Source organism: Ambystoma mexicanum, chromosome 14 (assembly GCF_040938575.1).
Source record: "Ambystoma mexicanum isolate Mex_15411 chromosome 14, UKY_AmexF1_1, whole genome shotgun sequence".
NCBI classification, from domain to species: Eukaryota; Metazoa; Chordata; class Amphibia; order Caudata; family Ambystomatidae; genus Ambystoma; species Ambystoma mexicanum.
The window spans coordinates 156,001,133-156,025,072 of record NC_090940.1 but is presented as its reverse complement, the minus strand read 5'-3'; the positions used below and the strand labels follow the sequence as shown (position 1 = coordinate 156,025,072).

Sequence of the window (23,940 nt, the reverse complement as noted above, 5' to 3'; positions counted from 1 at the left end):
GATGCCGTGCAACATGGGTTCAGTTCCTCTTCCAGTGCTTAGAAGCTGGAGGAGGCTGGCATTACGCAAGACATAAAGGACCAACTAAGATAATAAAATTGGCATTCTCTAGGGGCGATGTCATGGAGCTGCTGCTGCTGCTGCTGTTTACATATTAAAATTAAAATAAACATGCAATTAGTGTGACCTGCAACACATCCATCCAATCTATCTCCCATTTTACAAAAAAAAACGGTGGGTTACTTACCAAATAAGCAAAACAGAAACCACTGGCACAGCTCTGGGCAAGCCACTACAGAAGGGGAAAGACCATATGCAAATCATACTTGGTCTCACCCCAAAAGGGGCAGTCTAGCCCGAACTGCTAGTTCACATCAATTCTGCACAAGACCACAAGCATCCCCAGACATGTTTCAGCCCCATTGGGCATCATGAGGGAGGAGTAGCCTAGGTCTCTAGGCCCAGCAGGCTTTTCTAGGGGTGATGTCGTGGAGCTGCTGCTTACATTTTAAAATGAAAAAAACGGCAATTACTGTGACCTGCAACACATCCTCCAACACGTCCTCTCTCCCTCCCATATAACAAAACAAATTGTGGATTTATTACCAAATAAGCAAAGCAGAAAGGTGATGGCTGGAATGTTTCAAATCATTCATAACCACGGGCACAGCTCTAGGCAACCCTCCTGACCATCGTTTTGTCATTTTGGTGAAGTGACGTCCCCAAAGAACATCAGAATGACTGCATTTTATATGCTCCCATTTAGATTACCCTTTTCACCCCTTTGCGCGTTTGAGCAAATGAGGAGGGGTTACTGAATATCCCTAATTCACAAACAGGTATACGCTTTTAAATACATTGAAAACTAAACTAACTCCATGCGCCTGTTTGGAATAGGCGCAGAGGGTGCGCATTGCATGACAGGGTCTTTGCTGACTTGTAATGCATTTATTTTTAAAGTGTGGCAGCAGAAGTATTAACCACTGCTGTCTCACTTGCATTTCTATTCCTTAAACAGGGGTAGACATTTTTTTTTGTATCACATTTTACAGTGAAGGCCCGTCGCAGTGAAATGCAGTCACAGCACGTACTTGGGTGCTAGGATGCCTGTATAACATTAGTGTCAGGAGAGCACTCCTGGCACTAATGTACTGAACGCGGCTGGCCAGTGCGTCATTTGCGCTACAGCTCAGCCGCCTGGTGATGTACAGATCACCTTTGAGAATAAGGTGACCTGCACATTTCCATAAATGGGTCATCTACAGACAGCACAGCCTCTGATCCCATTTTTAGCTGCACGATTTTTCGAGGAACTGGCCCAAAATCTACATCTTTAAAAAAATGTAAATAGTAAACATTTGAGTGGGGGAAGTAGAGAGAGAGGGGGGACCAGTGGGCCATATGAAGGGTGATGGGCAGGAAAGCAGAGAGAGATAGCAGTGGGTCAGAGGAGGATGCGATGGGCACGAGCAGAGAGGGAGCAGTAGGCCAGAGGACCAGAAAACAGAGGGAGAGAGCAGTTGGACGGAAAAAGGCAGCAAGCAGCAGGGATGAGGAAAGTGCAATAGAAGTGGAAGATGCAACAGGAGCAAGAAAGAATGAAGGCCTGTAGGCTGCAGGAGGAACTGTGGAGCGCAAGGTGTGAGTTGGGAACATGGTTGGGAGTGTGGCAGGGACTGGGCAGTGTGAGTTGTGACTTGGCCATGCCACAAATCACATGTCACGTGACTATGCACGTCTGGCAGAGTGAGAGGTTCTGGAGTGTAAGTTGCAATGGATAATTGGTGAGTGGATGCTTGATGGATTTTAAAACATAGCGGGAGAATATTTTAATCATTACAACTGATAATGATAAATAATGTAAATAATATTAAATAGGCATGCACATTCAACCAAAAAAGTAGAACAAAAACACTGTTCTGTCAAGTCTGGGACATCTGGGACTCTTCCTATTAAGTTGATACAAAAGATGCACAAAATGACAACCTGACCCTTGTGTAGCCTCACAGGCTGCCTCCTTCTTACAATCTGTCAATCTCACACCCTTGAGTCAATAAAAAAAGTGCTGCAAATCAATACAATTTTGTGTCGCAAAATATGTGGTTTTGTGCCACAAAATATTTGATTTCATGATGCAATATCCTCGAGGGTCTGAATTTAGGATTCAAATAAAGTATCAATGAAATTGCTGGTTTGCTTTTACATTTCATAAAAAAGGTTTCTAAAAAACACAAAGGATTACTCAGGCACTCGAACATAACAAAAGTAACTAGAGGCAAAAAGGGAATTTCTGAAATAAACTCAATCAAACAATATGTTTCTGTACCCACAATTGGAAACATACCTTTGCAAAGCATAAACTGTGCATAATAATGGCAGTGAAACATAGCCCTATGGTGCAAACTTCGGAATCCCTCCCAAATATTGGCAAATAGTTTCAGGGTCAGATTGGCCCCTCGGCCTTTCGGCCCGTGACCAGGCCGAAAACGTTCCTGGGGGATGGAGGCCGGTTACTGGCCATGCCTGGGCCGGTTTGGAAGAAAAAAAATTGAAAAGAAAATATTTTCTTTTTCCACATTTTTTTTCTTCTTTTTTTCAAAAAGCCTTTCATCCTTCTTAGGTCGATAAATGAGTCCCAACACAGGTTGGGTGATATTGTATGCACATTTGTTCTATAAAAAAGAGCATAAGCGTAAGTGCTATACAATAACACATTGGGTCTCATTACGGCCATGGCGCTCCCGTAATGAAGGGTGCCGGTACGGGACCGGCACCATTCATTACGTGATGCCTGATTACAAGGTCCCTTAGCGGGACCCGGAACAGACGTCTGGTAAAACCAGACATCCTTTCCGGATCCCGCGAGGGGACCAAGGAGCTAATAACGGGCTTGTTATTAATGGGCCGTTATTAGCTCCCTCCCCATTCCCATTGAGCCCTATGGGGGCTCAAATGGGGATGGGTTTTTCCAATGAGCTTAAACGTAAGTGCTATACAATAACATATTGGGCCTCATTACGGCCATGGCGCTCCCGTAATGAAGGGTGCCGATACGTGACCGGCACCGTTCATTACGGGATGCCTGATTACGAGGTCCCTTAGCGGGACCCGGAACAGACGTCTGCTGGTAAAACCAGACGTCCTTTCCGGTCCCGCGAGGGGACCAAGGAGCTTATTAGCTCCCTCCCCATTCCCATTGAGCCCTATGGGGGCTCAAATGAGAATGGGGATGGGTTTTTCCAATGAGGACTTACCGGGTCCTCCATGGTTGGAATATCCCGGTAAGTCCTCATTGGAGGAACCCGGTACTGGAACCCGGTATGGAGGCAGCCATGCCCTTCTTACGCATGCTTCTTAAGGGCATGGCTACCTCCATACTCGTAATGAGGCCCATTATCATTTGGCCTTGGACGTCTGCGAGATTCACAGTAATTTAGAGTACTTAGGAACAATGCTATTTGATGCCACTTCCTGTTTTGTCAAGAGGTGAAAGGTCACGTTTCATCGCTTCCCGTAATGTCACTTTGGGGCGGGGTCAAATGACATCACTTCTGGTGATGTCACCAGAAGCCAAGGGTCATGAGCCGAGGGGTGGGCCACTTTTTTGAGGCGAGGGGTGGGCCACTTTTTTTTGGATGACCGGGCCTATTTCTTGTCCCAGTCCGACCCTGAATAGTTTGCACCTCCAGGAAAGTGTGTATGTATTAGGGCCTGTGGACGCTCAGCTGAGACCTGGCAAGTTTCTTTTGTGCTTCCGTGGCCCTGTGATCCCTCTGCCAGCCTTCCTTCATGCCATGTTGCCTGCCAGGTAATGATGCCAGTTCGAAGCAGGTCAAGAGAAGCTTCCACTGTCACATAGAGCGCCAATTAAATTCAACCGCACTGATCGTTAAGGGAAATTGCCCTGAGTAAACTTCACGGCTCAGTGAGTGTATTGGGCGCCCTGGTTCCAAGGAGTTGATAGCTCTCTCTGGGATACCTTATCCGGAACTCTGTTTGTTCCTAGAACTCGAGTGGGATTAATGGAATGCATCTCAGCGATGGGACCAGACCCACTGGGACTGAGGGAACCTTCTCCACAACTGTGAGGTTAAGGAAGTAGGAGCAGTCTGTGCCAGGAAGGCACAGGACGTGCTAAGGTGGCACGCTACAGGCCGCATGTTCCCTCCGGGCCAATGAGACCAAAAAGCCTTTTCGGTTCTATGGCGTAAATGGCCTTGATTTCCAAAAAGGGACTTTGGACCACAATGAGATCATCCTGTGTCCGCATATTCAGGTTGGATGACTCGCATCCCAGTGCACGCAGGATAAGATGGCGTGGGTGCGATGAACACAGCCAGCTCTGCTTCTCGCCGGCAATCAACGTGCAAACTGTGCAAAGAACCGCAGATACCCATGCCAGCAAAGAGGTTCACGGAGAAGTCTCCCGGATACTCTCCAGCCATCTCACAAATTAAGCTCGCCCGCCGCTCTTCCAAACACTGCTTGGAGTCCCGCTTTGTGGATTCTTTCAATGACCTCTACTCAGGGGTGGCTCCGGGACCAAAAGAGGCCCTGGAAACAAAATTCAAAGAGGCCCCCTATTACACATTTTCAGCGAGCCCAACCCTGGAACTACCACACTAAAGAGGCCCAGCCTGCAGAGGCCTACAGGGACATTTCCAGAGTTCTCTATAGACCAGTCCACCAAAGTAGAGTGGAATGGAGGCTATCTGGATCCCTCCTGCACCTCTCCTAGTCAGGTGATAAACGACAAGGCAGCGGGGTGTACCCACCGGGCTTGCACCAGGAGGTAAAGCAAGCAATTTTACTGATTATTTGCACCATTGAGTGGGAGGATATTGTTGGTTGAATTATTTACAGAGGTATTATTCTTTATTTGTCATTATTTTGGGGCCTCATTCCGACTTTGGAGGTAACCACGCCGCTATTTGCATGGCTGCCTCCAAAATCGTTCCGACTCCGCCCTGGTGAATGGAGTAATTACCGGTCCATTCCAAGGTTGGAGGGACCAGTAATTCCCCATTCACCAGGGCCCTTTCCCATTCCCATTTGAGCCCCCATAGGACTCAATGGGAATGGGGAAGGCATTAAGGACGGGACCCGCAAAGGGAACTCATAGTAGGGCGGTAAGGGTTTAACGGCACTGGTCTCGTTACCGGTGACCGTTAACCCTTACCGCCTACTCGGAATGAGGCCCTAGGCCAACAAAAAACCTTTTCAGTATGCTGTTAATGGCCTTCCTGTAAGAAAGGGACTGTGCACCACAATAAGATTATCCTCCGTCCGCATCTCCAGACCGGATGCGTCACATCCCGGTGCTCGGAGTTGGGTGACCAAACGTCCCGGTTTTCCCGGGACAGTCCCGGGAAATTGCCCTCCGTGCCGGGGTCTGAGGAGTTTTTTAATTTAATAACCCCATCCCAGGATTGGAAGGGTGGATGGCTACGGTCCCGGTTTTTACCAAGACCCGATTTCAAAATCCCGAAATCGGGCCTGGCGTGACTCTGACTGCACGTGAATGGGGGCGTGAATGCTTTTCACGCCCCCATTTCCTCCCCCTTCCTCCCCCTGGCCGCTCTCGTCCAATGAGAGGAGTGTGCCTGTGAGCACACCCCCCAGTTACCTCCCTGCAACAGGCCAGCGACATAGAAGTAGGACTAGTTTTATTTGTGTTTACTTTAGTCATACCTCTATGCCTATTGCCTGTCCCGTTTAAAAAAAAAAAATCTGGTCACCCTAGCTCGGGGGAATAAGGCGTATGCGATGAATATGGCCAGCTCTTCATTTCACTGGTAATTACTGTGCATACTTTTGCAAAGAACTGGGGTGGTGACAAAAATGTCAGACCTGGGTGTTAGGCACCGGGGCCAGGTAGAATCTGGGCAGTTACCATGGGGTTCTGCCTTCGTTCGAGGACACCTGATGGGCCAACTCCTCTCTCCATGGTGATGATTTGTATCATTGCTTTGTTTATGGGTAGCTCCAGCATAGTGCTTTGTGACCTCAGAATAAGGCAATATTCTGGTTTTAACCTTTATCCTCACTTGTATTCTCATTCATCAGACCTTGTTCCACTTGACAGAAGTCACCATTTGTATATACACATTGCTTCATTTATTGTAACAGTCATTATACAGCCAAAAATTGCTAATGTTCCAATGTGAAATCACAAGAATGTTGCAGCACTGTGATTGCTCTGACCTCCATCACTTAATGATGATGTGTCTGCTGAGTATCGCAATCACACATTTACTGACCCGGCCCAGTTTTTAATTGACAGTACAAACCCCACATCCCTACGGTGAGGACTATCGCTTCAATCACTCAATCACAACAGGGAGAGTACCTAGAGCATTCATATCGGCCTACATCAAATCTCTGCTCAAGGACACAACAGGCGATGTGGATGACCTCTCAAACTATAGACCAATCTGAAACATCCCAAAACCGGTAAAACTGTTAAAAACCCACATCTGTGAACAACTACTGGAGCATGTTGAAATTTACTATCTACTGGATCAGGCACAAGTAGGCTCCAGACCCTTGAGAGGAACGGAGAAAGCACTAGTCTCAATATGGGACGATCTCAAGATGAACGCAGACTGCAACACAAAATCCGCACTGATATTACTGGATCTCTCAGCTGCCTTTGACACATTTAACCACAACATCCTAATAAAAATACTGGAAGAAATAGGTCTCACTGACAGAGCGCTGCTCTGGATCAAATCTTTCCTCTCGGAAAGAACAAAAACAGTCTGGTGGAAGCCTTTCAAATCCGCACCGGGGGACACTACCTGCGGAGTACCCCAAGGCTCATTGCTATCACCACTACTCTTCAATATCTACATGAGACCACTAATCAACCTCATCAAAAAAGGACTAACATGCTACATCTACACAGATGATACCCAAATCCTCTTCAAATGCAGTGGCATGCAAGAAGAGAACGCACCCCTAATAGAGGGTCTCAAGGAGATCTACCAATGGATGAACATCAACAAACTCAAAATGAACCCGGACAAAACTGAAATCAAGATTACACCGGAAGACAGAGGAAACAATCAGCGTATCCCATGGTCCATAGAACTGGGAAACCCACTGACACGTCTACATCTGTAAAATAAAACTCAGAATCATTATGGACAAAGAGTTGACACTAGAACCCCAAGTTAATACGATAATCCAGAAGTGCTTCTTCCACCTACAAGTGATTAAAAACATTCTACCCTTCCTCTCATTCACACACAATACACTGGCCATCATATCCCCCATCATGTCCAGGATAGACTATGCCAACAGCTTATACATTGGAATGCCAGACTACCTACTAAGGAAACTGCAACAAATACAAAACGCAGCAGCTAGACTTCTCCTTAAACTCAACAGAAGAGATCACATCACACCGGCTCTTAAGATGTTACTCAGGCTCCCTTTCAAAGCAATGTTCAAATTGCACAGAGCAATACACAGCCAGGAAGCAGAATGTATTCAAATGAAACTTTCCATCTACAAACCAACCCGAACCCTGAGATCTTGCAACGACATCCGACTAGAACCCAAACAATACACAAAAAAAACAACTGGGCGGATCAGCATTCTCCTTCTTAGCCGTGAAACTATAGAACTCCCTTCCCAGGGAAATACGAAATATGGACAACCATACAAAATTCAGAAACATATCTTAAAACCTGGCTCTTCACCTCTGAGCACAATGAAACCAACTGAACAGCGCCTGCACACCATGTAACCGGCCAAGTACTGAAAAACGGAAAAGTAGCCCACAAAGAATAGCGGAATTAAGGACAAGACTGGGAAAGGAGAACCTAAACAGAGACAGCCCTCTCCCTGCCCCACAAGAGGGGCTACTAAGAAACAGGAGCAGCTGGTAGGCCCGAGACGATTAGCCCATTGAAGGAGGCTAAAAAAAAATGCAAGAGGGAAAATCAGGGAAGGGAGACCCTCAGCCTAGGTGTAGCCCCACTGAGGACCAACAAGCGAACCCGAGTAATGCACCAGACCCTCGCCAATAGATAATAGACAATGCCAGTAGGGTATCCAGAAAGATGACTAACATTTCCCTGTGGGCCCCCCATAGGCCAGTGAACACATCACCTAGCTAGAAATCAGACATCCTAACAAATTCCGGAGAACCTTAGGAATCATGACTGACCATTCAGGTAAAACCCAGAAAGGTCAACTGGGGGGAGACAAAGATCATGACTGCCACTGGCTAGGCAGTTAGATGAATTTCAGGGTTAGGGAATGTTATGCACTTGGAGAGATTCCAGGGGGCCTGGGGGGGGGGGTTGTCATGCACTTGTATGGATGTCAGGGTTAGGGAATCTGGTGCACTGGGATGGACTTCAGGGTTGGTAGTTGTGGTGCAGTTGGGTGAATTTAGGGGACAGGAGATGTGATGCACTTGGATGGATTTTCAGGGACGCAGTGTTACATTCTAGGATTTATTCCTGGGGTGGAGGAGTGGAGCACTTGGGTAGATTTTCGAGGGGGTGGCACACCTGATGGATTCCTGGGGTGGGAGATGTGGTGCACTTGGGTGGATTTCAGGGGTCGGAGGGGTGGAGCACTTGGATGAATTTCCAGGACTCTCACCAATAATCCCTACCAAGAAACTCACTCCTCTGCACACAGTGACTTTGCAGCACAGCAAGTCTTTCCAAGTCAAAAACGCAACCCTAGCTAAAAGGCAGTTTGTATCGGTTTAACGTCTTGCAAAGCAGAAGTAATCAAAAGTTCCTGTGGATATTTTCTAGTCCCTGAGAAGGAAAATACAAGGTTTAACCATGGTTGGAGAGCCTGTTAAAGGACTCTGTAAAGGGACACATGCAGCGGCTTGAGTCAGAGGCTTGAGTCAGAGGTAAGAGAGGGTTGCCCTGGACACCTCTACGTGCACTCCAATGTTCTGGAGTGACTTTCTGGAATTAGATCAGCAATACCCTTTTCCCCACAGTACCTTAGGTTAGAAGAAAATGTTTGCGCTGGATGCTCCGCGATGTTACAGATCTGGGCCCGACCTCCGTATTCCTTGGCCTGATGACTGAAGGCAGGACAATGGACGAGATCTCGCAGCAGCAGTCTCGAGGGAGGACCTGGAGCACGACTTTCAAAAACATCTTGGTTCACTTTGCGGTTTTTGCGCCTTTTCAGCAGTGCCAACAATGGACACGTATCATACTGTGAATCTTCTTCACTTCCTGCAACCCCGCGCTCTGATGAGGGGGTCCGGGCTGGTTGGATCAGATCTCTAGAGTGTGCTTGAGGGGTCAGCAAAGATTTGGATGGATTCGGCCTTTCCACGACGATGCACTCGAAATGGACAGCAGGTCTCCTGGCATTGGGATTTTGCAGCTCTGGAAAGTCCTAGGACCTCAAGAGATGGCTCAATTCAAAATTCGTCTTGGCACTGGTTGTTCTCACCAGCCAAAGGGAAGGAGTTGTTCCCTTCGGAGCTCCTCTGTCGCACAGAAAAGGGGGTTAGGACAGCAGTGGTCGCCTTACAGTGTTGCAAAGGGTCTGCAGGCATCTCTGGTCATCTTCTTCTTTGGTTACTTCAGCTTCCAGTGGATGACTTACTTTTCACTCCAGAAGCCTCACCTTTTATACAGTTCCAGCACACACTGCTCTGCAATCTCTCTCAGCAATTTACAGAAAGGGGTATTTGGCTGTCCAATCAGGACAGCCACATCCCAAGTGGGAGCTGGTTATATTCAGGGAGTCTGTCAGACAAAGGACAGAGGGGTGGAAAACCTCTCCCCCACTTCCTCCCTGCCCAGACACTCTGGCGCCTAGGCAGAGACACCCAAGGGTTCCCGCCAAAGGCAAAATGCACACACAGGCCTCCCCCTCCTGGAATGGTAGAAGAAGGGCTGACAAAGAACAACCACTCTAGTATTGGTGAAAAACAAGAGGGGCCCCAAGTTGGTACTTGGGTGCCCCTATTGTGCACTACCAAGGCTATGGACATAGCCTGTTGTATAAAAAGAACACAATAGTTGGTAGAACACGTCCACTGCCACCAGCCATAACTAAGAGATTGTCTTTGTGACTAAAAAGTTACAGGAGCAGAGAGAAGGGGGATACTAGGCATCCCCTTGGCACTCCACATAAGGTGGTGTGTGCCAATCTCTCAGGCTATACAGATTTGGGAGAGATAATATCTTTAAAAACTGTAGTTACTTGAGAATATAGAAAAGGAATCTCAAAGGAGGACCCTAAGGATCCCCAGCAACACTGCCCATAAGGAGCTGTGTCCTGCAATAGTAAAATACAGATGCCTTTTAGAGTTGTGGAGAAACTAGACTCCATAGTGCAGGTAAAATACAAAGAATAGAGTTCCAAAAGATAGAGCCCAAAAAAATGAATGAGCAGAAAAAGGCTCCACTGATTCAGGATTTAAAGAAAAGGATACAGAAGTCTAGTAAAAAGTGCTGGGGGTCTCACTGGGAGAGGGAATGAAGCATAACAATGATAAATCTCCCTAACACTCTTCTCCAAATCCTTTGCGTAGCCCCTTCCAATTGATAACATACGCATTAGTCTAAACCCAACTTTTCTACATCATTAATTCTATAGTCCAACTAACAGGGCTGACATGCACCCATGCCATCACTTACCATTCTTTCCCCTACTTCATCCCTCCATCCTTTTGTCTATGGCACCTATTCCCTTGTTCCTATCCTCTTACTGTTATCCCACTCCTTTTCCTACTGCACACTCTGGTATGGGGGCGCCAATACACCAGATCTCCAAGAAGCCTATGCACGCAGAGATCATTATGGTGGCGATGTGGGGCAGTATTTAACTAGCATCACCAATGATGCTCAAAATAGATCAAAATCTTCTCTCAAGGTTGTGAAGAAATGTGTCAATCTCACCTGATAAAATGATGATTTAATTCCAGCCAAACCTATCCACACAACCAGATGCATTCATCCAGCAATCCTCTAACCCATCCCAAGAAACACACATCCTCACTCACCCGTCATCTAGCCGCCAACAAATCCATGCCTCCCACACAGGTGCACCCATCTACCCATCCACTCATTTACTCAGACACACACATCATATCATCCACCAACACAATCATGCAACCACACACAGATAAAAACATACACAGGCCGGCCAGGTTAAAAAATGGTTTGTGTGGCAAAGGCTCTTATCCTTGCTAATGGGACTCCTTTTAAGACCGGGGGGATAGCTCTTGGGCAACACTTTTGTCTTGGAAGCCAAACAGCGCATAGCAACACAGGTTCGAAATCGACACCCGCGCTTAGAAACCGATCTCAGGTATGGAGTGTGTTATAAAAGAACAATTATAATTATAATAATAATGTGGTCAATTTTGAACACAAGGCTATAATGGAGAAAGTGTATTGGGGAGGAGTGATATTGACATCCAGTTATGAAACAATATAGCTGGCTAGATGAGTATCTGTTACTCCATGGTGTGTTTAACATGGCAAGCATTGTGTTCATATGAAACGCAAGAGCAGAGGCTATTAAGAGTTTGCCCAAGATCACAAGGCTGCACTGCAATGCAATCCCTTCCCTTCCTAGTGCTGGTGCTTCCCTTCCTTTTGGCTAATAAAGCAGCTTCTTATTAAGAGGCAGGCAGGTTACCTGTCTTCCAGGTGTCTTGAGTTACCCTGGCTGCTTGTGATGGTTCTCTAGCCAGGCTCAGGACATCCCAGTCTCCAAGCTGCGCCCCAAACTCAGAAGGGGCCGGCACAGCCTTTCAGTAGGTAAAATGAGACTGCGGCCAGGGGAGGGAAACAGAGGGGAGGGGGGCTCTCTGCTTGCCTGAGTGAGTGATGTGAGTTCTCTTTCCTTTTCATATTTAACAGGAAGAAGACATGGTCAAGCTGGCAAACACCAGTTTGCTCGGGAGGTAAACCGAAGGGAAGAGCCACAGCTGACCCCTTTGCCGGATCCCTCCGCTTCAGGTTTGGTACTCAAGTCTTTGCTTCCCGGCCTCTGATCCCATTAGTCCCTGCCCGCTCATGGCTCGTTGAACTGGGTACGGAGTTTATCCATCGCCAGGTTTTTTGTGAAAATCTCATTGAAAAATATGGGGGGGTGGGTAAGGGAATATAAGGGGTGTATGGCGAATAGGTAGTAAAAAACTGGGAAAGAGGGGCTTGGGGGGAACCACCTAAAAAAAATTCAGATGAGTTTTTTCGGCCAAAGATCGGCAGCAAAATACTCCAAAAAAACCTGGCGATGGAATGACATGAAACTGTTGAATTGTATATGGAGGACTGCCTTCCCGCAGACAATAGGAAAGCAAAATCTTTATCTGTTACAGAATGTAAAAAGCACCTGGGATTTGTATTTTGTATTTGTATTTTATTTTGCATTTATTAAGCGCTTTACACCAAAGACGGGAAAAGGAGTAGGGGGATCAGTGTGAAACTGCCAGATCATTTACGCCAGCAATAAACATGCTGACAGCGGCATTCCTGTTCTTTTGTACAGGGTGGGACCCGAAACTCAGATAGCCCCTCCGTCCCACCCCATCAATAACCCTTTCTGTTACCCCCCCCCTCTAAGATAGGTTAAAGAGGAGTGCAGATGCCAGAGGGCAAACTGCGGAAGGGTTGTGGGTGTTCATTTTGGTTTTTTACACAGTTCTGATAATTGGTTTTTTAACTAATAATAAAAATACCAGTTAAAAGCACCAGACCTTAGAAGAATAAGTAGCCGCACAGTGATGACATCATAGATCGTGTTTCTACTTTCACCTATATCCATTTAGAAGAAATGCTGTCGTAATTGTAACAGTTTACCCTTGTGTGAGGGATGTGATTTCAAAGGGAAAATCGTACTATTTCAATCCATCCAGGGTTTACCGTCATTTCATCGACAGTCATTTTTACAACTGCCTTTTTTACAAGTACAGAATTACGGAAAAAAGGTCATTGAAATTTTGGGGGGGGGTGGGAAAGGGCAGATAAGGGGTTGCGGGGGTCGCAAATAGTAAATAATAGGTGGGGGATGGGGAGTTCAATGCCCTTTTTTCATAATTGTGTACTCGTAAAAAAAAGGCAGTCGTAAAAATGACTGTCGATGAAAGAACATAGAACCCCATCACGAAGCTGATTTCGTCTGCTGCGTATTGAAGGGCACGGGCTCGTCCGGAGGGTTTCTGGCCATTAAAGGCATTTTGCACACGTATTTTGGAGGCGCATTATAATAATAATAATAATAATAATAATTTGTTTTTTATATAGTGCTTTAATCTAAAGCGCTTTATATAGGACATATTTACAAACATTACTATTATTACCCAATCGAAATTGCTACTTTACTTAAACCCTACACAAAGCTGTCTCCCTGGGAATGCTTAATGTTGCTCTATCCAACCCACCATATGGTACACAGTCAACAAATAAGTAAACAACAACCATATCCCTGTACTGTTGCTTGTGCTGACGGCATGCAGCATGTGTATCTAGACTATGTATCCAATGCGCCGCCAGGCCATACGTATGTAATTTGTGTATCTTGACTATGTACCCAATGCACCTTCGGGCTACATGTCACTGTGCTATACAAATGTAAAAATAAATAAATAAAGTACAGTAAAGGTCACATTCGATTATAATACATTTGGCAAAACAGAAAACAACACTACTAGGTAGAAATATTGCTATGGGTATGGGGGACCTTTAACTTAAACGACAAGCTGGTAATTTAACTATAGGAATCAATTTGCGCCTTGCAGGTTACTGGCTTGCCTCCTGTGAGGGACAGGCACCATTAGTTTGTGTAATGGTAAAGCGAGTGATTATTGTTACAGTTTATGATTTATTCTGAAAATAGGGGCGACCTCAGACGTGGAGTGGTGGTTTACAGCGTGTGGCGCCAGTGGCCCCCGGGGGCCAACGCAAGCTCAGTGTGACAATGCTTATCGGAACACCAACGTCTCGGTCACCATGGCAACGGACGGCGCACTCCAGGGGGTGCAAATATGGAGAGTGCCCGCAACTAACATCTACAGGTGAGTTGCCCTCAGTTTCCCTCAGTCTTTCCCTCTGCTGTTAATCTGAAAGGGGCGCCCGGCATACGGTTCCAGACGTCGGCACGTCTGTCCTCTAACCTTGTGAAATATTAAACTGATACGCAGGCAGGGGTGGGCTGGGAACCAAAAGAGGCCCTGGAAAGTGGTCCCATATTACACATTTTCAGCAAGCCCAACTCTTTTCCTGTGGGAGCATCTGAAAATACCACTCAAGAGGCGCCGGGTGGAGAGGCCTACCGGGAAATCTCCAGAGTTCCCTATAAGCCAGCCCAGCCCTGCCCAGGATGCAGAGGCCTACCGGGAAATATCCAGAGTTCCCTATAAGCCAGCACAGCCCTGCCCAGGGTGCAGAGGCCTACCGGGAAATCTCCAGAGTTCCCTATAAGCCAACCCAGCCCTGCCCAGGATGCAGAGGCCTACCGGGAAATCTCCAGAGTTCCCTATAAGCCAGCCCATCCCTGTCCAGGATGCAGAGGCCTACCGGGAAATCTCCAGAGTTCCCTATAAGCCAGCTCAACCCCGATCGGAGGGAATCGCTGCATGAGAGCCAAGCTGACCTCTTAGAAAATCACGAGATTTCATTACCGTTGGATGCCTCTGAAAGGCTGGTAGGACTTTGACTTTTGGCCCTAGCCGGGTTGCCACAGCCCTAAGTAGCATGGTTGAAGTGAGGCTGGGACTTACCCCAGCCTCAAGGCCCTTTTAGAGGATAAGCTTGAAGGATAATCTCCCAATTCCTCCACTGGACCGTCTGTCCAGTGGTCGAAGTGGGCGGGAGCGGTGCTCCTCTATTTTATTTTTCAAGTTTTACTGTTCCTATACTTTTATTTTAAAAGGAAACCGTTCTGCAATGGAAATAAAAGTGTAGGAAGAAGCTGAATCTTGCACCTCAATGCACTGCACTGAACTTTCCCTTAAACAGCAGGTGTGTTGGTTTGGGGGCTTGCATTGTGCGTGGGAGGGGTGCAGTAATGGGGTTTTTGGAGAACGGGGGCCGGCCAGCAAGGAACATAGTGTTACTACTTCTTTTGTACACTTCGGCCTCTGTCTCGGGAGGATAGCTCAGGGGCAACATGCTCGCCTTGGAAACAAGACAGCCCGGAGCATCACAGGTTCGATCCCCGGGTCCGTGCTTAGAAACCTCTGGGTATTAAGCGCATTATAAATAACCTATCATATCACATCACACTGTTTCTTACCCCCTCTTAAGGTCACCTTGTTGCTCTGAGAGAACCAAGGGAAAAACCGTTTGGAACCTCACAGCATTCCTGCAGAAGGATCCCCCTTCCTGAAGTCCAGTTCCACCCACAAACGTCCAATACTGTCCCGGCGATCTGTTCCGTCGCTGCCCTTCGCCATACTTCCTCCCGTCTTCCCCCTCCCTGTATTAGTTTTTTATATTTTTGAATTTATTGAAGAAAATGGTGAACGCTTTGATCCGATATCCTGCACATGCAGATGCTGAGGGGGCGGAGCAATTTCTACGTAGGGAGCGTTACAATAGGTTGCCATGGTAATTGATTAGGTGATGAGGCGAGGTCTAGTTGGAAGATGGGTTGGAGACAGCACAGACCACAGACCGACAACATCCTTTTTCTGTACAGTCTTTACAAGTGACCAGATACTAATATGCAATTCAATAGTTCAATAAGCAGTGCCTACAGAGTGAGAGAGGAGGTGATGAAAGGGGAGGGACCATGTGCCAGGATACAGTGGGGTCACCGCCCAGGGAGAGGAGATCAAGTTTCATCACTGATTTGAAAGCAAGAATAGTAGTGATATTTGTTATAATTGGTCCCGGGGAGTTCCGGTGAAGAAGGGGAGACATGGGGTGGAAGCTGGAGGCAGCACAGGCGGGGGGGCTACCCACCTGGACCATCCATGACATCCAATCTCCTCTCTGCACTCCATCCCTCTGCAAACATCTAGCTGTAAAGTTTGTTTTCTTCTAATCCCCATCTCAGAATTTCTGCCTATGGCGCAGCTGGCGGAAAAGGACTGAAGAACCACAACAAGCGATCCCACGGTGTCTTCATATCCGCCGACTTCCGACTCCAGAAAGACGAACTCCTCTACATCTTGGTGGGACAGCAGGGGGAAGATGCTTGCCCAGGGGTAAGAGGCAACCTAGAAAGACAAATATTTACTTTACACTTGAATGTCTTGTGCAGATGACGGTCTAACCAAACAAGTGCGACAATGAACCCCACAGTCGTATTATTTGGGGGTAAAACTGGTTAGTGGATTAGTGAAATCCCACAGAATGGTTCAGCAAGGATCAATGAGTCCACATTTCAGTCTGGAGTGTAGTGATCAAACGAATTCCAACATTGAATTGTTCGTTTTGGTTGCCTGCATAAATGAGGCGGTCTTCAGGTGTCCACCTCTCAACAAACATGCTTAAAAATGGCTGCCATTCCAACAATCCTGCCATACCAATCACTGTGTGATATGACAAACACAACTTAACAATCTATTTAGAAAAGATGCAGAGAAAGTTGTTGGCCAGTTTCAGGAAATATCTTATTTCTTCTGCATTTGATAAATGTTGTTCAATATTGGCAAAAAATTTCGAATTATTTCTGCATTAAGATCTGCTTTTGCTAGTTCGGTTCAAAAAGGAGCATACAAAGATTCTCTGCAGTGGGAGTGGATGTGTGATCTCACACACGCTGTGCCGGAATGGGAGCCGTTCAATAGTAGACCCGTCACGGAACCACCCTTGCCGTTGTGCTGAATCTGGATCCCACACCTCCCTTGGCCTGATCACTTACTATATTTCACAATCATAATGGTGAATGTTTGGCAACAGAACCACCAAAAATACGTCACTTGGAAATGGTTCCCTACCAGATCACGGCCAAGCAGATCTTTGGATTGGAACCCGTCTGAGGAATTCTCTGCGGTTCTATATCATCTGGTCGAATTAATTTAATCGAATTCGATTTCATATCATTTTCTTTTATTGTGCGGGTAGGTTTTTCTGCAAATATATGCAAGGGAGACCCACCTCAGCCCCACCCCCAATAAGTCTGCCACATTATTTATTACCCTAAACCCACCCCCACATATATTTGTGGCAACATTTGTTGAAAGAAATTCAATGAAATTGAGTTTGATTAGTACTCCTGCGCAGTCATCTGCCTGTCCCATTCTCTGGCACATCATGTGACAGTCCTACATGATTTCCATATTTTTCGCAAAACTATTCAGACCCATATTTTCCATTAACTCCAGAAAGCCTTCCATCATTCCATTATGTTCTATAGCGCCTTAATGCAATTTGTTTTTTTGCGTTCTTGCACTCTACAAATCCCAAAACAAATTGCAATGAAGAGGTACAGTTGTGAGTTACTACTATAAACAGACAATTCTCTATTAATAATGATGTACTTGGTTTTATTTTAAAACTTGGATTTATGAGTACCTCTTAAGTCTGATGACTGTGGCCCTAAACAGAAACCATGATTGTGATTCACCCCTTTTATTTCTACAAGGCAGAAGGTGGTAGTTTTTGGTCTAGTGCCTGGAGTCTTTCTAACTGACCTGTTTTGACCTCTTAGGGAAATGTGCTGACTAGGGAGCTCTGCCTCGGAGAGTCATCCATCACTGAATTGGAGTACTATGAGAATAAAACCCTTCTGCAGTGGGCTGGAGGAGGAGGTGGCGGTGGGGGAGCCTCCTACATATTTAAGGTAGGTAGCCCCATTATCCTGCAGAATGTCTCTTTTTTCAGATTGAAACATGTTGATTTGTTTTAGGACTTCCCCTTTTATAGACATGAGTTTGATGATATATGTTGAATTATTTGCAGGAATAATTGCTGCTGTGTACATCTGGGGTGATCAGTGATACTCATTGCATCTGCTCTCTTGCAGCTCGACAACGGGGTCTTCAGGCCCCTACTCATCGCAGCTGGAGGAGGCGGGAAGGCCTACTTGGAAGACCCAAAGGGTTCCTCGGAACAAGCGCACTTGGAGGAGTTTGAGAAGAGCATTGCAGCCCCGGGTGTCAATGGAAGAGCTGGGGCAGCAGGTAAGATTTCCATGACAAATGTCTGCCATATTGTCTAGTCCCTCTGGGACTGGCACAGAGTCATTCGGAAGTCATGCAATCCTGCTTTGCCGGTCCTGCCCGGTGTGTGTTCAAATCTCCTTCAGCCCTAGCCAGTTTCCAGATGGCACGACTGTTTGCTAGCCTTAAGAGTTCTGTACCAGCCTAACCCCCTTTAAAGTGGAGTGCTTCAAACATGCATCAAATCTTGAAGGTCATTAAACAAGTCTTTCAGTTTTACCAACCCATACTCCTGCTCAACGAGTCATGAGGCTATGCAATGGATTTAGATTAGACTGACATATGGGCAGTGGTCAAAGTGTACGAAAAGACGTAGTGGAGCTATGTTCCTGCTGGCCTGCACCCACTCCCCACAAACCCCATCACCACGTCCCCGCCCACACACAATACACACTCCCAAACGCTTGCACCTGCTGTTTAAGGGAACATTCAGTTTCAACTTCTTCCTACACTGTTTTTTTAAAACGAAAACATTCCACAACGGTTTCTTTTTAAAATAAAAGTATAGGAGCTTTAAAAGGTAATTAAAAAAAAGTAGAGGAGCACGGCTCCCGCTCACTTCAACCACTGCATATGGTAAATCGCTGCATCTATCATTTGATGTTATTTCTTTAACAAACTATGCCTTCCCCTTTTACTGATTGGTCTATAGCGGATTCGCTTGACCTAGGTCTGCAAACCTATCCTGCATAGGCAGTCATGAGCACCGTATCACGTTTGTTTTTCGTGATACATTTCATCGCATGCACTCAGTGTGTGTGTGTGGGGGTTTAGAAGGTGGGGTGTAGGGAGCTGGGTTGAGGTGTTGGGGCTGGGCTAAAGGGGGTTTATGGGATTACCCACCATAGAAAGAATTAATTTGGTCAAAATCAAAGCGAGGAAAAGTGCCCATGAGGAAACAACAAAAGGGGAGGATTAACCGTAGAGCCTGTGGGGACCACTCGCTGGGACTTCGTTGCATGGCGGATTGTCGCAAAGATGAGCGAGATCCACATCGCAAAGGCACTCACGGAAAGTTGAAGTCATCATTTAGTCCCAATGTTTCTGGTGCAAAGCTCTGGTAACATTGGGCAACAGCACATCCTTTTCCCTAGCTCCCAGGGGTTCTCCTCCAACACTCTGGGGCACTTCTAACCATTGGGCCTGGGGGTTCCACTAGACTCCCTGACTTATGTGCATCTTCTCTTGGCTGCATCCCCTTAAGTGAACTCTGCGGTGGGTGCTCCCCCCCCCAACACAAAATCAACCAGAATAGCAAAGTCCCTGTGGTCTTAGGCTAACACATAAAGTCTGAATGTCTGTGGGCCCTTGTTCTGAGTCAGACAAAGTCCATGCAACAACTCAAAAAGGATATAACAATGTTGCCTGGTTTTTCCAAAATAATTTTTCAGGTTCACCAAAACCTCTTTTACTCGTGGATCCCTTCCCGGGAACACTTGTTAATATCTGGGTCACCCACAGAGTGGGGGATCAAGTTCCCCGTACATCTTCTGTGATTCTTGGTTCTGCCGACTCTTCCTTGCCCTAGTCTCTTGGAAGCCAGGGGGAACCCCTCCACCAGGACCTCAGGCAGTTAGACTTCGGGTCGGGTCATCATCAGAAGTAGAGAGACTGAGAGCCACCAAGCAAAAGCCCCAGGGCTTCCACTAGGAGTTAGGCCGCTTAGGGTGGTTAGCAGGCTAAGCTAGGTATCGTCTCCCTTCTCCGGGTCTGGTGAGTCTAACTCTGGTTCCCTGTGGCCCATTCTCTTCCACCTCCTCAGCAATTCAGGAAGATCTCATCCCTAATGGAGACTTCATTGCCTCTCTTCTCCACTGCCTACCGGTGTCTTCTTCTCTGGACTTCTCAGACACCTCCTTGACCCTCCACCACATGCTAATGCCCCCTCCCCTCATTACTCCCTTGTAATAGTTGCATATAATTCCTGTTCCTCTCATCCATTGTCTACTGCTCCTACTTGCTGCATCTTACCTCCTCATTCTCCTCTCTTCCCGTTTAAAAAAAAGAGCCTTTGGGTTTGTGCGTCGGTGCTGTGGTAGGTGTTCCTCAACCCCCGAATCCATAGAGAGTGCGTCCCTGGCGCTTCAGGGCATAGACCACATCCATGGCAGTGACCGTCTTCCTCTTGGTGTGCTCAGTGTAGGTGACGGCGTCCCGGATCACGTTTTCCAGGAAGACCTTGAGCACACCGCGGGTCTCCTCGTAGATGAGGCCGGAGATGCGCTTGACTCCGCCACGGCGGGCCAGGCGGCGGATGGCGGGCTTGGTAATGCCCTGGATGTTGTCTCGGAGCACTTTCCTGTGCCTCTTGGCGCCGCCCTTGCCGAGACCTTTCCTTCCTTTGCCGCGACCAGACATGTCCGCTTCTGCTGCTGCTCTGCTCGTCACAAGGGAGCTGGGGCTGTGTGTGTGTGTGTCTTCCCGTTTATCTATTCTCCTTCATTTGATTCTCCACCTCTCCTCTCCTGAGGTCTCTCTTCCCTCCTTCACCTTAACTTGTCCTCTCTATGGCCCCTTCCCACCTTTGCACCTTCCTCCTCCTGGCCTTTCTTCTTCTCCTGGTTCTTTCCCTCTACCGTGTCTCTTGCTCCTACTCCTTAGTCATCATCTCCTACCTAATTACAACCTCCTCTGAACTTTCCGTCACAACTCGCCTTCCCCAGCTCCACCTCTGCTCGGGCCTCTGTCTGCTCCTGCCCCCAAGCTGTGCATGCGCTGCTCCTCCTCCGCTCGTTCCAAATGGCCTCCATTCCATGCCATGCCACAGATCATGTGTTAAAAAGGGGCCTGACCTCAGATCCGTGGCCCCCGCTTTCTCAGCTCTGCTGCGGTATGAAAAGTCTTTTGCTCTGACTTGGATCAATTTTTGACTGCCCAGGAAACCCCTCGCCCAGCATATGGGGAGCCACGGACCAAGTCTTTACCGAAGGCTGGGTGCCATCTTGAAATGTCATACCGCGTAGGACGAGGTCGCGGGGTGGACTTGTGTGCCCTGCTGTTCTCCCTCTCATCACCAACTCCCGAGTAGAACCTAATAAATGGGGGGATTCTGGAGAGTGGTAGGTCGCGCATATTGACCCTGCGTCTCTCTTTTTGTAATAGGGGTTCTCTGCACCCTCCACCTTTCAAAGCAACCTCCCGTGCTTAATGGGGGCAGGCTTTCATCTTTTGTGTCTGTTACTTGTACATTATACATGATTTAGGAGATACTGGACCAAGGGAAGGGAGTCACATTCCTGAATATGTGGTTCCCTGAAAGAGACTGGTTAAGTATTTTTTCTTGGAGACAAACCCCTGCCACATGGCTGGGGTCTGGTTTGGTTAACCAGAGGAACCTTTCCTAATTACCTCTGCGCCCAGTACCATTTATTCGGTGGCACCACCATAAGTGACAGGCAGGAGACTTTGGCAGCTGGTGTGATTCACCTGCCCTCGACCGCCAGCATGGGAGATGCATGGCTGCTTCTAGGGACCCTCTCCAGCACAGCACCTGATAGTGATGCCAGGGACACCCACCTAGCCTTGCCTTGCTCTAGCACGGGTCCCTATTCACAAGTCTGTCCTGAAGATAGGACTTCAAAAGAGCGATGAGGATGGCTCAGATTAGTGACAGGGATGGTTCAGATTAATGGTAGGGATGGTTCAGATTAGTGGTGGGTATGGTTCGGAATAGTGATGGGGATGGTTCAGATTAGTGATGGGGATGGTTCAGATTGGTGGTGGGGTGGTTCAAATTATTGATGGAGATGGTTCAGAAGAATGGTGGGAATGGTTCAGATTAGTAATGGTGATGGTTCACATTAGTGATGGGATAGTTCAGATTAGTAATGGGGTGGTTCAGATTAGTGGTAGGGTTGGTCCAGATTAGTGATGGGGACGGTTCAGATTAGTGATAGGATGGGTCAGATTAGTGATGGGGTGGTTCAGATTAATGGTGGGGCTGGTCCAGATTAGTGATGGGGATGGTTCAGATTAGTGATGGGGATGGTTCAGAATAGTGGTGGGTGTGGTTCAAATAAGTGGTGGCGTGGTTCAAAGTAGTGATGGGGTGGTTCAGATTAGTGATGGGGTGGTTCAGATTAGTGATGGGAATGGTTCAGATTAGTGATGGGAATGGTTCATATTAATGGCAGGGATGGTTTATATTAGTGATGGGGATGGTTCAGATTAGTGATGGGGATGGTTCAGATTAGTGATGGGGATGGTTCATATTAATGGCAGGGATGGTTTATATTAGTGATGGGGATGGTTCAGATTAGTGATGGGGATGGTTCATATTAATGGCAGGGATGGTTTATATTAGTGATGGGGATGGTTCAGATTAGTGGTGGAGTGGTTCAAATTAGTGATGTGGGATTCAGATTAGTGATGGGGTGGTTCAGATTAATGGTGGGAATGGTTTAGATTAGTGATGGAGATGGTTCAGATTAGTGATGGGGATGGTTCAGAGTAATGGTGGGGATGTTTCAGATTAGTAATGTGGATCAGCCCCGTTTCTTGGCCTAGGTGGAGCAGGCGACGGCCCGGGGAGCAGAGCTAAACAGCTCAGGAGGAGGGCGCAGTAAGGGGCCCACCCAGACAGCTGACTCTGATCTGGCCGCACAAAGGATTAAGCAGCCTGCTGTGCTGGTGTGAGCACCTGAGATGGGCGCTGGCTGCTCTCTGCCGACTTTTGGATGACTCTGATGCGTTCGTAATATGCAAAGGAATGCATATTCCAAACGTAGTGTGTGAGATGTTCTGGAGTCACACCCCCTGTGCCTCTCATTCTTTGTGTTGACAGCATTTCAAGTGGGGCAATTTATAAGTGATGGCTGATTTAACAAGTCAATGTTTTTACACAGTATGTGCTTAACATTTCAGTGTTAAGATGTGAACATGGGGCATTTGTATTCACCAAGCCAGCACAAGTATCAGTTAGCTGACAAAACCTACGCATTCTTCCAAGAGAATTATTAAAATGCCACACAGAAAAAGTTTTAAACCAACCATTTGACGCACTAAAAGTTTTTTGTTTGTATATTACTTTTTTGATACAGATGGCGTATCCCTGGGAAGGTTAACTGTCATTTTCTTTCTTAAGTATTCTAGTGGCTGCTTTGGGACATGGACTAAATGCATGCGCTCAACATCAAAGGTCTTTTAATTGTCTAAACAAGCCAGCCACTGCCTAGCGCGCACACCAAATGGCACCTCAATGTCACCTGGCACCTTGATTAGGAAAGTAGAGTTTGTTGTGTGTCACCATGCAGACAATAGTCTATGGCAAATCAATGCAGTGATAGGTGTGCAGCAATGTTTTGTGTGCTGCACACACCACCACCCTGTTGGTTAATGGCATCTATGTGGCGCTCCCGTATGTAACAGCACACAAACGGGTTTTGGTCTGATGTGTCCAATGTCCATGCAATAGCACACTCAAATGTTTTGTGTATGTGGCTGTGGCGAGCATGCCATACTGTGCCCACACTTAAACGCATAAAGCAATCAAAGAAGTTCCCTCCAAATTGTACATCCACTAAGCCAAACACCCTTTCTACACTGCCACACCATGATTTTCACTACTGCAAGCCAGCACTAATAAACCATGCTAGTAGCAGCTCTGTTAGATAAAGCATAGGCATGCTAGTGTTTGCAGAAATAGCCCAGAGGCTTGTGTAACAGTGTGGGGGTAGTGGCTGAGGAACTGTGAACCTTTTAGCATGCATTAGAAGCCGGTTTTGTCATCAGCTTATTACTGATAAGGCTGAAGTTTGTAAGAGGTACAATCCTTTCTGTGTAGCCTTTCAGGGCATTGTTTATTGGGTCTCTCTTCTATG

General features: G+C 47.0%; 1 protein-coding gene across 1 annotated transcript in view; it reads left to right on the top strand.

Moving 5' to 3' along the window:
- Positions 1 to 23,940, top strand: part of LTK (leukocyte receptor tyrosine kinase) — a 621,554-nt gene that overhangs the window by 494,403 nt on the left and 103,211 nt on the right. The window contains exons 11-15 of the mRNA XM_069638785.1: positions 11,871 to 11,969; positions 13,849 to 14,026; positions 16,012 to 16,162; positions 17,611 to 17,742; positions 17,926 to 18,082. Coding sequence (XP_069494886.1) covers positions 11,871 to 11,969; positions 13,849 to 14,026; positions 16,012 to 16,162; positions 17,611 to 17,742; positions 17,926 to 18,082 — 717 coding nt within the window. The remainder of the gene's footprint in view (positions 1 to 11,870; positions 11,970 to 13,848; positions 14,027 to 16,011; positions 16,163 to 17,610; positions 17,743 to 17,925; positions 18,083 to 23,940) is intronic.